Source organism: Sinohyriopsis cumingii, chromosome 5, assembly GCF_028554795.1.
Source record: "Sinohyriopsis cumingii isolate HCF-2022 chromosome 5, ASM2855479v2, whole genome shotgun sequence".
In the NCBI taxonomy this organism is placed as follows: domain Eukaryota; kingdom Metazoa; phylum Mollusca; class Bivalvia; order Unionida; family Unionidae; genus Sinohyriopsis; species Sinohyriopsis cumingii.
Window position 1 is genome coordinate 57,228,518 of NC_142965.1, and position 15,607 is coordinate 57,244,124.

The 15,607-nt window shown below is 33.7% G+C and overlaps 1 protein-coding gene across 4 annotated transcripts in view; it reads left to right on the top strand.

Moving 5' to 3' along the window:
- LOC149799227 (uncharacterized) overlaps positions 1-15,607 on the top strand; it is a 71,897-nt gene that overhangs the window by 11,990 nt on the left and 44,300 nt on the right. For 3 of the 4 annotated variants that reach the window (XM_089958498.1, XM_089958501.1, XM_089958499.1), the window contains exons 3-4: positions 1,370-1,621; positions 5,276-5,422. In XM_089958498.1, the coding sequence (XP_089814624.1) occupies positions 1,370-1,621; positions 5,276-5,422 (399 nt within the window). The remainder of the gene's footprint in view (positions 1-1,369; positions 1,622-5,275; positions 5,423-15,607) is intronic. The other variant, XM_089958500.1, reaches the window with a different exon arrangement.

A 15,607-nucleotide genomic window follows, 5' to 3' on the forward strand; every position in this document is an offset into this window, starting at 1 on the left:
TGGGATTCAAGTACAAAATCGTATTTTTAGCATGACGTCATCTTTCAATTTCATTTCACTTACTAGGACAGTGGTGATCTGATTGAGATTGCGCCCAGTTATGGCAGGTATGGCAACTTCAAAATACATTTACACATTTCATCAGCGTAATCAAAGTTTCCTCAAGCAAATTAGCATTTTTTCAACAAGCTCAATGGGCACCTCACTTAGAGGATGGACCCAATCTAAAATTAGAGGGGCCCCTAGTGTTGGGCTATCAGATTTTTTTAGCACTGTTTATAATATATATAATTTTTACATAAAAGTAAACAAATGTATTTTTTAAAAATCCTGAAATTTATTTGTGGATCTAACTGAGCCGGTTTAGCTCAGTACTTGAAGTTCTTAGTACATTATATATACTAATCATTATCATATTTATAACATTTTTTAAAAAAAAGCTACCTTCACTAATTTTAAAAGTAGTGCAATAGGAAACATGCATGTATGTTTGTGTGAGGTACACCTTACATCTAAACTTGTCAGAGGACCAAACCAGCAGTCCTTTTTGTAGATTTTAAACTGTTGGTTATAGAATGCAGCATCCCATTCTTTAAAGAGTTTGAATAAAATCAAGAGGATTATGATAAACGTAAAAGCATGTCTAGTTATTGAGAAAACATGTCATATGGACATATCCTTAAGTCACAAGTACTAAACAGGCTGGATTAACAAAAGTGTATACTGAATAGCGCTTTGTATATTTCATTGTTTGGGAATGATGCTAGCAATTAAACAAATGTGGCCATGATGTGAACCATGAAGTGGAAATCAATGACAACAATATCCATTGACAAAAAGAGTGAAAGGATTAAGGTCTACCTTGGGAACGTGTATTTTCCGTAAAACACGATGCATATTCTTATGTACTGTTTTGTATTTACCCACCCACCCATCCCTTCTACAATGATAACATGTACTTTTAAAAACATTTGTGATGTTATTGCATACTTAAAACAGTGTTTTCAAAAGTTCATGTTGAGATTCCTGAGCATAGCCATTTAGTCAATTTTACCTGACAGTGTCAAACCATATCTATCAAGATTTAGTTGTGCCTTCAGTGTTTGTGATTTACACATGGTGGCCTGACACCAAAATTTAGTTGTCCTGAGCTGCTGGGCAACAGGCTTTTTTCATCCTGCAATACATTTATCTGAAAAGTTGGGGAATTAATTATTATTGTGTTGACCATTGCACTTGCGATACATTTTATTTTGGGCATTAAATTTAGTGTAGACCTCAGCATTTAATAAAGTATTTGAATGTTTTGACTGCAAATACAAGTACAAGTATGGTAAAATATTCATTATTTTACGTTGTTTTTGTTTAGTTCTGTCGGAAAGTATGGCTAGGACTGTATGATGCAAAGGCAGGATTGGAACCAGATTCAAGAGAGGAGCAAAAAGTCAAGGATTTTATGCTTCAGAAATATGAGAAAAAGCGATACTATGTTGCTGCAACAGAAGTGATGAAAGAGGAGGCTCGACAGATAAATGAGGGAGCCCTCAACAAGCAGCCTGCAACAAAACCTCTTAAAGCCCTACTTGGTGAAAATGCTCCACGATTAGTGGTAGATAATCAGGTCAGTAGTTTCATTATTTTTTTTACCATTCATTATAGTGTTGCAGTTTCTGATACAACAGACGGTCATTATAAAACTGGATGAAACAAAGATCAACTTTTGCATCCTTTAGGGAAGTCAGAATAGAGATATATTGCATAACATGTATAAATAAATTAAAGAAAGTGAAATTCAGGTATTGGATACAGCCTTGCTGTTCCATTTGAACATGTACTTTATTATTCATTTTGTGAAAATTTTGACGTGTTCTTTTTTTCATTAAATAAATATTTTCAGTTTTTAAACACACTTATTAATAAGATATATGATTCTTTTTTTGTTTTCCAGTAATATGAAATTGGTCTTGTTATGTGTTGTTTAAGGATATATTTCAGCCATGGCTAATAACTTTCACCTCATCTTGAGTGCTTTTAATGGAACAATTAATAAGCAATGGTCCTTTATCAGTCATCTGTCTGTTACCTGTTTTATATTGCCATTTGTCTGATATAGTTGCTCAAGGTAACATTTCTGGAGGAAAGTCATGAAATTTGGCAGACAGTTTCATCCTGAGGTTCATGTTCCTATATGAAAATATTGTCCCATGGACACCATGGTGTCTATCTTAGCTCATTAACCCCTGGAGATTTTTGTCATTTTAGCCTGCAAGGCAAGTAGGAAGCACACTTTGGGGGCTACTTCTGAATACATCCAAGTAAATCAACTTGCAAGAGATTTTAGTTTAGCCTGCAGCCTAGTTGTGTTAGAAACATGTTTTCATTGGCTATTTGGCTTGCACATGTGCAGAAGGGTAAAATTTAGTTGTTTATTTTTGTTGTTGTTTTTTTTTTTTTTGCCTATTTGAACCCATCATTTTTGTGTCCTGGCTCCTTTTTACTATAAATCCCCATCTTATCCCACGTTTTGCAAAGGTTCTCCTGACTGTGTGCAGGTAAGGCTGGTCTGCCTTATATCTGACGCCAAAAAGTCTAAAATCTGGACACAAAATCGGATTCTGAGCATGAGCAAATTTTGTGTGTAGAAACCAAAGTCAGGTCTTAAAGAATATGTTTTTCCCTCTCTATTTTGTAATGCGACTGGAAAGTGCAGATTATTTGGTACCATTGTAGAGCTGCATCTGTTTTTTTCTGTGATACCACCCATTTTAGTGTATCTTAAATGACCATGATGCTACAGAGCTCGGAAGTAGGGTATTACCTCCGGATGCTTAAATGGGGCACCAGGGGTTAATGAGTTAATAGCTTGTTCTCATTATTCCTTCACACAAATGCTTTGACTTCCAACATGGAAGCCATAGTGGCCATCATGACAATTTTGATGTCACAGCTCCTCTGGTATAGATAGTCATATCAAATTGCGCTTTTTTCCCCGAAATGTAGATGGTATTAATCTGGCATCACAAAAAGGCTGCCACATTTGCCATCTTTAAAGTTTTGTTCTTACATCTTCAGAACAGATAGTTGTATCAACTGAAACTTATATTATAAGTAGTTCATCCTTGTTGAAATTGATGCTTGAATGACTGCCCCACATGGTTGTCACACTTGCCGTTGTGCAAATCTTGTTATAGCTACTTCTTCTGAATGGATGGTCATAATGACATGGGATTTTCAATAAAATCCTTCCAGTAAAATGTACTTGTTGCTGTATTAAGATAATACTGAGCATACCTTTTCAATCTTGAACATTTTCTTATGTGTGCTTTACATGAACAGATGGTTCTATTAACATTGAGTTCTCACCTCCGCTCTTCAGCAGTATGTAGCTGAATGATAATATTGCTGGTCTGACCACCAACATGGATGTCATGGCAGTCATCATGAAATTCTTGTTATGGATACTTCCCCTCAATGGATTGTTATATTTACATGGGTTTCTCCATCAATTATATTATCTGATCACATTAACATTACTTTCTGCTTTCTCCAAAATCCAGTCCTCCCATACCACCTTCTGATGCACACATGTGACACCAGGGGTTAATGAGGTAAACACTGTAACAATAATAAGTTCTGAGCGGTTGTATTGACATGAATGCTGTAACAAAAGCAGATTCTGAATGAAAATTATGCTGATCTAAATTCCAACATGGCATCCATAGTGGCCATCTGAAAAATCTTGTAACTACTTCTCTTGAAGGAATGGTGGCACTGACATGGGTTTTAACTTAAACACTTTTCGCAATATCTCTATGGTCCCAAATGATAATGATGCATATTTGACCACCAGTATGTCTTTGCTATTGTGGACAAATCTGAAAAACTGGATCTATCTATTCACCTTTGGGTCAAGTCAGAGTCACTGTTTGTATTTCATGGAGCTTATGGCCGTCGTGAGTGCTTTATATTTAGCTATTTTTCAATAAACAATTTGACAGTTCTGATATTGATTTCAAGGTCAGGTGTCTTGGCTATGGTTATCTATGTTATCTGTGATATCTTCTGATCATGATAACAAACAAGTGTGAATGTAGTTTTATCAATGCCAATCTATGGATATATAAGAAGAATTCATGTAACTGAAATGATGCCATTTCAATAACTTGGTAATGAAAATATATTATGGATTCAACCAAACTTAATATGTGGGTATGTCTTCTTGATAGTGTCTAAGATGAGTTCAGTGATCTTCTATTCATAATATCAGGGTCAAGGCCATATTCCATGGTACAGAATGTGTGTACTGTACATATCTTGCAAACATGTTATGAAAATATTTTTGTTACCAATTGTATTATATTAGTGTTTTTCAAGAATATCTTAGATGACTTCAATACTTACAAGTGAAAAACAAGAATAGTGGGAAAGAAATGGATTCCTGCAAATTCTTTTGTTCATTGAAGCAATGGTGATTTTGTAGTACTCTTCTTGAAAGCTTGATGCTTTTCATAATTTTGCAGTATTAGTGTCAAAGTAATATATACCTTCTTAAAAATTCAGTGAAGAATTTATTTCTCCAGAGTAATTTCCTATGCATCTTGCCAAGGTTCTAATATATTACCCATATCTACACCTTGGTCGATCATCAGATATTTTGTTGCATTGTCCCTGCAACAGCTGTTGGATTTCATGAGTTGTCTCCCTCAGTATGTAACATTAGCTAATCAATAGCATGTAACAGCAGTGCATTGCACATCGGCTGAAAATGGTGAGGCAATCGACTTGAAAAGGATTGTTTGTAAGTTTAACATCAAAAGTTTGACTACATATCTGAGAGAAGTCATTACAGGTGTATTTGAGAGAAAGGATGTATTTGTACAAACACAGATCAAATGTAGGAAATTGCCTATTTATGAGTCCATTCAAGTTGTGTGCTTCCCTTGTCTAGATCAGATTTGAACAACTTCATTTTGATTGTATGCAGTGGCTTGCAGCTGCATCCACTGAAATTCATGGACCCATCATGCTCAAATAGCCTATCTATCTAACAAGGTTGTAATGTTAACACATCAGAACCTTGGCTAGTGAAAATGCTTGCAGGGAGAATGTTGATCACTGTAAATATCATGAGAGAATGTTGGGTATTATCTAACCTAATAGTGATACTCAGTGTAATCCAGTTTATCTGTAATTTACTAGCTAAGATCTGGTGTTCTGTACTCATCATTTCTAGTATAAATGCATGCACTTTATGACACTGTTTATTTCCCAATAGGAGGATGAAGTGGCTTTTGGCCTAAGTGATAATTTCCAATCAATGACTGTATCAGGTAACAATCTGACTGAACCAGGTAACTCAGTCATTGACATACTGTCTGACATACCAGCCCTGACTGTTACTACTACTGCTGAAGAGTATCAGGTACCGATACAGATATTGTCAACATTACAGTTGACCCCCTTTCCCATCCCATCATTGTCACCAAACCAAAGCTTCCACAGTATCATAAACTTTATTATTAGCTTGCCTATCTTCACTGGCCTACCCAGTTCTACATTTTAATTGATGTTATTCAGAGCAACATTCCTATCAAAATCCATGCCTTCAAGAGATTGTTAAATTGCAAATTCTTACTTACTCATTGAAACCTCTTTATAAAGGACACTCAGGGAATACAAAAGTTTGTTTTCTAATTCAGCTATTTTTAAAAATATGGCAAATGAATATAAAAGTAAAATTACAGAAAGAGATTTATAAATTAAATGTCTGTTGTGTATGATCATGCGTCCTTTATTAGAGGTTCCCCTGCACTGAGACAGGCCTCACTGTATTATATTGATCTGAACTACATGGCTCCCTGCTTGAATCCCCCTCACAATAGAGGCTGCATAACTTGCACCTGCATCATTACTGGGCTACCTCACTATAGTGTTATTTAAGTGGGCCACATAAGTGAGGGTGCCATATACAGTACTCCTTTATTATAATGTTGTCAATGGGATTGCTATAAAAACTGCCTTATAATAAAGTACATGATGCATATACATGTAATTTCACTATTGATTTATGAAATGGGATCCATGATCATCTCTGTCTTATGGCAGTAGCTGTGTAAAAATGAAGGATTTATAGTGAGGGAATGATGTACTAAGATAAGTTTGGTTAAAAGTAAACTAAAATTGCATGTAGCCACTTTTCAGCTGCTACTTATGGACAGGAAGTAGTTTTTATTAGGTTACTGTTTTTCTTCTTTCAAATATACTATGCTTGGTTGACAGCTGTAAATCTTTGACTAAAATAAACAAGAGGTGCTAAGTAAATATTCCATTGCCTTACATGGATCACTGAAAGGAAATTCATTGGAAATAGTTTCATTACTTTGCCTGTTTTGGTTTTTGTTGGTTTTAATACACTTTTTATTTAAAAAAAAACTAAACATATTTATTCAGTTCTGATATTGATTTCAAGGTCAAGTGTCTTGACTAAGGTTATCTATGTTATCTGTGATATCTTCTGACCATGATAACAAAGAAGTGTGAATGTAGTTACATTGTAAGAAATTGATACAATGTGGACAACAATCTTCAATCCATCGATCAGTGGGGATCTGAATCTTATCCCAGTTGAACACATAAAAAAAAGACAGTTCCTGCTTAGAAACCCATGCTGTGCATTATCATATTTATGCAAATGATGCGTGTTGATATGTGAATTTTTCTGCTTTTCTCATAAACGAGAGATGGATAAGTTGAATATGTGTAAATTGGGAGTGTACTGTTATTTGTTATAGATTACCAATTCTTGAAGATTTCATGCTTGTTGCTAACCATAAATTTAAAGGCCCAACAAATTTTAATTTTAGTGTGGACTCAATAGGGCTTCATCAGATCCACAAATTTGATGTGGAACAGTAGGACTCTTTCACAAAGCCAGATTTTATGTGGAAACAATAGGGCTGCTTCACAAATCACAAATTTGATGTGGAATCAATCCAGAAATGTATGTACATGTATTTATACCCCAAAAAATGTATAAAAAAAATTCAAACCATAAACTTTATACCCTGAAAATAAATGAATTCACAGAAAGAAGCAAATTCTTGAAGCAATATTTCATATAACAGTTACTTTTGCATTCACACTGATCTTCCAGGTTCTTTTCCAGATAGCCTTGTCGGCTGCCATCAAATTTTGGAACATTCCAGACCCAGATTATTTACATATTTCAAGATACTAATAAAACAATTTGTGCACACCAAACTGCACCTGTGGACCTTATTGATTATCATCATTTTTATCCCATCCTGATAACAGCCTTCCCAAGTCAGATACTCCTAACAGTATGTCCTTTCAAGATTATTCAGTTATGAATACATTATGTAACTTTGTTTATCACATGATAAATTCTATTGTTCTGATTTGCTGACTTTATGGATCTATTTTACAATGGAATGATTTTCCCCTTGACAGTGGAATGTTTTAAACACTGCATACATAATTATGGAAATACCTTTTCCAGCAGGCAGTATTTCTACCTGTTAAGATTGTGTGATGTCACATGGTGTTATGTGATGTACTAAATCTATTAATGACTTCTCCCTTGGGAACTGTTCACCTACAATGTTCTTTTTGGTAGAGTGTAGTGATTAGTCTTGGCCACTATACTCCATCAACGATCACTGTAGGAGAACAGTTCCTTCAAGAGAAGTCAATAATAAACCACAGCAGAACTATTTGCTTGAAATAATAACGAAAATCATTGTCATTGGTATGCCAGGACATTATATAATGGGAGGTAAAGCCAAAATAAACACTGGCCTTCATTTTCTTCATGTGGTTTTTTAATTTATTGTAAACAATATATCTGGCAGTTTATACAACTTGGGCTGTCGTCGGCAGATTTTTGTCTTAAAATATCTGATGTCTTCTAGTGTAAGGTAAATTCAGGGTTGTATATATGATGTAAGGGACTATATTGTCTTATAAAGGAACTCGTGACAATACACTATGTAGCAAATTTCTGTTAGTTTTGAAAAGGAGAATTTCAGAGAGAGACTGGAATTTTGAAGGAAAATGTTAGTTAAAAATGGTTAATTACTAATGTTAGAAATGACTTGCATCTAGAATGAAAATGTTTGTCGTGCAGCCCATTTTTTTATGTTGGTACATTCGATAGATTTATTTATGTAGTATTGTCATGGCAGAATGTTTCAAATTTGTCGACTTCCACCCTGTGAGACAGAATAAGTATTGTAAGGTGAACTGCATGAAGAAAATGTGATGATGTACCCACCTGAGAAAATATTTGAATTTTTGAGGGGAATGTGGTTTATATATCAAATTTTGACCAAATGTTTTAAGGAATCTATGCGTGTTGCAATTATATTTTTTTTGCAATTTACAGAATCTTAACATCTTTACATTTTAATTTTGTTTTAGATGTATTTCATATTAATATACATGTATTTTCAATTTAGGTGTATTTCATATTAATATGCATGTATTTTTAATGATGTATCTTCCTAAATTGTTGTGCAGTCCAGTTTTACATTTTGCAAACTTTATCTTTGGTTGGCACTAGATAGCAACTTTTGTGTTGAGGTGATGTAAAACACTATTACTTCACAGCAAAATAAGACTGCAAGTTGAGAAATATTTCGGTATCCTAGGGATCTGTTCTTTTTTATGTTATGCATTGTAAATAATATATTACACAGATAAACCAGTATCATTTGCTGCTGGTTCTACTGTACATGTTCTCTTATTTAGTTATACAATATAAATATATTACACAGATAAACCAGTCTCATTTGCTGCTGGTTCTATTGTACATGTTACATGTTCTCTTATTTAGTTATAAAATATAAATATATTACACAGATAAACCAGTCGCATTTGCTACTGGTTCTACTGTACATGTTCTCTTATTTAGTTATACAATATAAATATACATGTATTACACAGATAAACCAGTCTCATTTGCTACTGGTTCTGCTGTACATGTTCTCTTATTTAGTTATAAAATATAAATATATTACATAGATAAACCAGTCGCATTTGCTACTGGTTCTACTGTACATGTTTTCTTATTAAGGCAGTGCCATGTTAAGCACATGTATTCCTTTGTATGATGGTGAATCATCCTAAAATTTTCAGAAGAGCATTATTGTTTCTGTGTTGAAATTTACTTACTTGTTCAAGTGTACTAAATACTTGATTGTTAGTCGAGTCAGTTTGCTTTATGATTACTGACCTTTTGTGATAGATATCTTGCCTGGGTGTTGAGATCCCACTCTAAGTTTCCCCACTAATTTTATCAATATTATAGCTAGTAAATTGTTGTCTTTAATATAGACAGCTTCATATTTTTATCAACAAACTCTCTTAATGTCAGCAGAATGTCTTTATTAGGGTGTGGGCAATAGTGTAAGCATATCATCCCATTTTAGTTAGCTTTTAGAGTACAACTTATATCATTATTAACATTGACATAATTCACAAGTTGACTTTAATGTTCTGACCATTTAATTTTCGGTGGACCTGTGATTTTCTTTGGAGCTGACATGTATTATTTTCCTTTATCTCAAAAAATGAATTTAAAAAAAATAATATGGATACAATATGGCATTATGTTGCTTTGAATCAGAACAAGAAAAGGGAATTGTAAAAATGATAGTATAATGGATATATTATGGCATTATTTTGCTTTGAATCAGAACAAGAAAAATGAATTATAAAAATAATAATATAATGGATATAATATGGCATTATTTTGCTTTGAAACAGAACAAGATTTTTTTCTAGCTATTTGAAGGTAGAAACTTTTTAAAAAAATGTGTCATGCCCCTGCCTCAGATGATTACATTCCTGGTTCCCATTATAGTTGCATTATACTGTGGCACATATGATGTTATGTTCAGAAAGACTATGGTATGCTTATAGTACATTTTTCTTGGTACATGTTTCAATCTCTAGTATATGCAGTGTATTTTAGGACTAATCAGTAGAACAAACAGCATACATCCTGATCTGCTGGTGTATTATGTGACATCAGTTTGAATCTGTGTTGTTTGCTGTTAGACCTGGTTTAGTAAGCAAGCATATATGGTAGCTCAGATTTATCTGGTAGACTGAATTGATACTGTTATCATGACCTTTAACCGCAATATCCATCCCACCTATATTACTAAACAATGCATTATTCTTGGCCTGATTTACCTTCTGCACTGTTGTACATATTTAAGTTATCATTCTAATCATTAAGTACATTCTGTACCATATAGGTGTGCTTGTCTTTCCTTGTATATTGATTGAAGAATGGATGGATGTATTAATTGTCTAATGTCATTGAATTAAAATAAAGGAAAATTATGAAATTTAAAAAGAAACAAAAGAAATCCTGTAAAATTAATATTATTCCATGTAATTTGATATCTGTTAACTGTGTGTAAATAGTATTTTAAGCAAATCTTCATCTGTTCATGCCTGTTTCCTTTACTATCAAACATCACAGAGCTGATACTGTTGAACATTATTTCTGCTGAAAGTCATTATTTTGTGCTTGAAGTGGTTATTTTGGTGCTTGGAGTAGTCATTTTGGTGCTTGAAGTAGACATTTTGGTGCTTAGTCATTTTGGTGCTTGAAGTAGTTATTTTGTGCTTGAAGTAGTCATTAGGTGTTTGGTGCTTGAAGTAGTTATTTTGTGCTTGAAGTAGTCATTTGGTGCTTGAAGTAGTTATTTGGTGCTTGAAGTAGTAGATTTTTCCTCGTCTTTCTTAAATGTCCAGTATCAAAACTGCAGTCTTGCATGCCTGTTTAAATTTAAAGGCAACTATATATACATTTCTCCAGAGAATTTTCATTCCCAGAGGCTTCATTGTTTAGGCTTTATTTTACAGTTACAGGTGGACATACTGGTGTTAACTACATTATTAAATTATGTGTGCTATATATATTACTGAGCCAAAAGTTACGGATAAGTAGTGTTCAGGTATGTGTATTTTTTGCAGGAGGATTTTGTACAAACATCATTTAGTACCATATGTCTTGGTATTAAACACTGGTATTCACGAAATTCAGTAAAATTTTAAATTCTTCATGCTTTATTTGTATGAATTATGCCAAGTTTGTAGTAATTTATCATTATAGAAGTTCCTATTGAACTTAAGGGGCTTGGCTTGCATTTCATGTATGGCACTTTTGTGTGAGATTTGCCTAAGTTGATATGTTGTAACCTTTAGCCACCTTTAGAAGTTGAAACTTGAATCATGGACTAATGAACAATATTCTTTAATTAGGAGCTAATGAACAATATCCCCAAATGAGTCCTATTTAGGTAGGGACTAATGAACAATATCCCTAGATGAGTCCTATTTAAGTAGGGACTAATGAACAATATCCCCAAATGAGTCCTATTTCGGCAGGGACTAGTGAACAATATCCCCAAATGAGTCCTATTTAGGCAGGGACTAATGAACAATATCCCTAGATGAGTCCTGTTTAAGCAGTGGCTAATGAACAATATCCTAGATGAGTCCTATTTAAGCAGTGACTAATGAACAGTATCCCTAGATGAGTCCTATTTAAGCAGTGACTAATGAACAGTATCCCCAGATGAGTCCTGTTTGAGAAGTGACTGATGAGAAATAACTTCAGACAAGACCTCTTTAATCAGTTACTAATGAACAATAACTTCAGCTGGTTCCTATTTAAGCAGGGACTTTGAACAGTAGCTCAGATACATCTTCTCAGATCAGGGACTAATAAACAATAATGTCAGATCAGTCCTCTTTAATCAGGGACTAATGAACAGTATCTCCAGATGAGTCCTATTAAATAGCTTCAGATGATTCCTATTTAAGCAAGGACTAATGAATCAGAACTCCTCTTTACCAGAATTTGCCAGCTTGGCAATTAGTTATTTTTTAATTTTGTTGAATCCAGTTTCTGAAGATACTTTTTGTATGATGACCATATTTCATACCAATTTGATTTGGAAATGGGACTTTTGTTTGGACGAGCAGGCAGTTATGATGGCCTTCCATTAGATATGATGCTGTTGTCAGGCAGTTATGGTGGCCTTCCATTAGATATGATGCTGTTGTCAGGCTGTTATGGTGGCCTTCCATTAGATATGATGCTGTTGTCAGGCAGTTATGGTGGCCTTCCATTAGATATGATGCTGTTGTCAGGCAGTTATGGTGGCCTTCCATTAGATCTGATGCTGTTGTCAGGCAGTTATGTTGCCTTCCATTAGATAAGATGCTGTTGTCAGGCAGTTATGGTGGCTCCATTAGATATGATGCTGTTGTCAGGCAGTTATGGTGGCCTTCCATTAGATATGATGCTGTTGTCAGGCAGTTATGGTGGCCTTGTATTAGATATGATGCTGTTGTCAGGATGTACAATATCTGTTGCAGTTGTTGTGACCACAATCTTCATGAATCATTTTGTTACATGTAATGTTCAGAAGTTTCAAATCCTCAAATATTTTATTGCCAATATATAAACATTATAGTCATATTTAGCTTGCAGTCAAGTCTTTTAAAGCGATCCTTAGATTTGACACTAATTACAAATGTAGATGTAGGCTTGGGGATGTTTTCTGGTGCTGTTTTTAAATTGTATGTCCCAAAGCATTATTTTAAGAATATCATAAAAAGTCTCAAAGAAATTTTTATGGAACATTTTTTTATTTCTCACTGCTTGTTTATCCATATTTGTCCATCCATTTCATGAAGTTTTGCATCTGTATCAGTTTAGTGGATACTACATTGTCACCAGTGGACCCTGATATTATCAAATCAATGACTTTATCCATGTGGTGGGAAATATTTAGAGATTTTTTAAAAGTCCACTACTAAGATGACTTTGTTGTGAATTCAGCTGGTTTTGATACCAAGCCTAATGACCAAGTTTTAGTCTCTGTGACCTAGATCTGACCTTGCTATCAGTATTTGTGCCAGTCACTGCATATTATCCATTGCTCACTCCCAGCTGCCATGTTTTCCCATGATTCATCTGTTACTGTATGTACTTACCTATAAATCGGGTCCAATTGCAAACATCATAGACCCTGATCTGCTGTTGCAGAGTGCACCAGCAGATCATGGTATATATATATATATATATATATTTGTTTTATTGATTTGCTCTAACAAACTATGACCCAGATCTGCCATCACATTATGCAACCACAGATATTGGTTTGTGCAGTTTGCGGCTGAATCGGACTGACTTGTACATGGGTATGCATGGTAGCTAATCTGTAGTCTTCTCAAATTATGCACACGAAAGTATATATAAAGCTGGTACCCTGTACATTGTATAGTTCTCAATCAGTCAGTGTTATAAGGAAGACATAAATCAAAAGACTGTTCATAAAATAATCCAGGTTTGTATTGTACTCTTTTAATGGCAGAATCTTCTTTTTGCCTTTTATATTTGAAGAGAAAAAAGTAGATATAATGATTAATACTATATAATTTAAGTAGATATAATGATTAATAATATTATTTTATGAGGCATCACTATTGAAATGAATTATTTTGAAAGGATAAAACTTGTATGCAGTAAAACCTTTCTATAAAGGACATACAAAGGATCACAAAAGGTTTGTGTCCTTTGGATAGAGGCATAATACATAAATGTATGTGTAATTTGTGAGTTAAGGTTTGTGTAAGTTTTCACCTTGAAACAATGTCCAATACAGTTAGGTGTCAGCCAAGGCAGGTTTTACTGTATGAAGATGACAGTGTTGTTTGATCTGATTGACTGGAATATTTCTGTACTGTGTTGATTATTATGAAGTATGAGGTTTGTCAGGCACACTTTATCTTAGAAAGATTTGATTACAGAGTTTTCTGAATAGTTTCTCATTGTCATTTCTTTTGATAACATTTGCTATATGTGCATTGTTTACAGGATTTACTTTAATAGTTTCTGAAACATTGTGCTGAAAATATCAAATTTTTTTATTAAACGTGAGACATAATTCTCTAAATGATGCATCATTTTCGCAAGTCCTGTTTTGATTACTTCTTTAAATTTTACCAGTTATTAGAAACTTGCCCACATTTTTTGAGGCAAGGTGCAAATTTTATGCCCTGAAGTTTCATATGTATGTATAATTGTTTACATTCTTACTAAACAGTGGTTATGATGTGTTCTGTATATACTTGCTTATGATTTGAATCTGACTGAAAACTGCTTGGACCCAGACCATATGTACATTAAGTAGATTTGGGTCTATGTTGTTTGTAGTTGGATGTGACTTGTACACCAGAATATATGGTATTTGGATTACATGCATACAGTAAATTCCATTATTGTCTTACTTGTAATTGTCACGTATGGAGAAAATTCCAGATAACAAATGTTCTTATTGTATTTGTGGACTAAATATATAACTTAAAATACACAGCAATTTTGCAATTTACTGGCATCCAGAATCACAAAGTTTAGTACTAAAATTAGCAATCAGTTAGCTTGTCTAGATTACCAAATGGATTACCTCCCTTCACATAGACTTTTGGTGTTTGTGTGATATATTCTAGAAAATGGCAAATAACCATTACTATAGCAGTGTATTGATGAAGTATTCATTTCAAGAATAAAAATGACATTTTTGTGGTCACTTAATGTGTTTTCAATAAACTGACATGGAGCAAGTGTTATTTCATTGAAAATAAATGCTTTGTATAAGTACTCTTCATTCTGATTTTCATTCCAGACTCATTTAAAACAGCTAAATCATCATTAATCAATCTAAAATTTGCACAAGGATTTACACAGATTGTTGGTAACAAAATTTTAGTTTCAGTTTTGCTTCGAGATGATATCTGAGAAAATGGAGAGAAAAAATAGACATGTAAAGAGAAAGATACTATTGAGAAACAAATAGTCTCCATTCATCAGCTAAAGGAATTAAAATTGAAAGCACATTTCAGTGGTTTTTTTTTTTCTTCTTCTCTTTTCCAGTTAAAATGAGAAGAAAAAATGATGCTAATATCAGGCAAACCATGTTGGCACTATACACAAACCTATATAATATCATTTTTTATAATCATGACATATGAAAAGGATTGCAATAAATATATTAGTGATGAAGGAAAGCAGGTTAGAAACCAAAAGTCTCTATGTTAAACAATCCTCAAAATAGTCAGAAAGATTGTTGACTAGATTTTTGGATAAAACATTTTCTCTGTTAGAACATATGAGTTTCATTTCTCCTGCCAAAGTCCTAATTACTGTATATTCCAAAGGCTTTATTATAACATTCCTTGGTTTCAGCATTTAACTGGTTATAAATTTCAGTTTTGCTTGGTCCATCAGAGACAATTTGCTTTTTTATAATGTTTGTATCACCTGATGTGCTGAATCCAGGTAAACAATAGCAGTCTATTTTAAACATAACAGGTGTAACAAAGGTGTGATAATCATACCTCATTCATACTTGCTGTTTATCAAACATGTAACATAGGTGCCAGGTAACTGAATTGTGATAATCACCTTGTTCATTATCACTAATTTAGTATCATGGGTTGCTTGTACAATGCCATGAAAGTATAAAAGAAAAGCTTTTGTTGTGTTCTTTTTTAAGCTGAT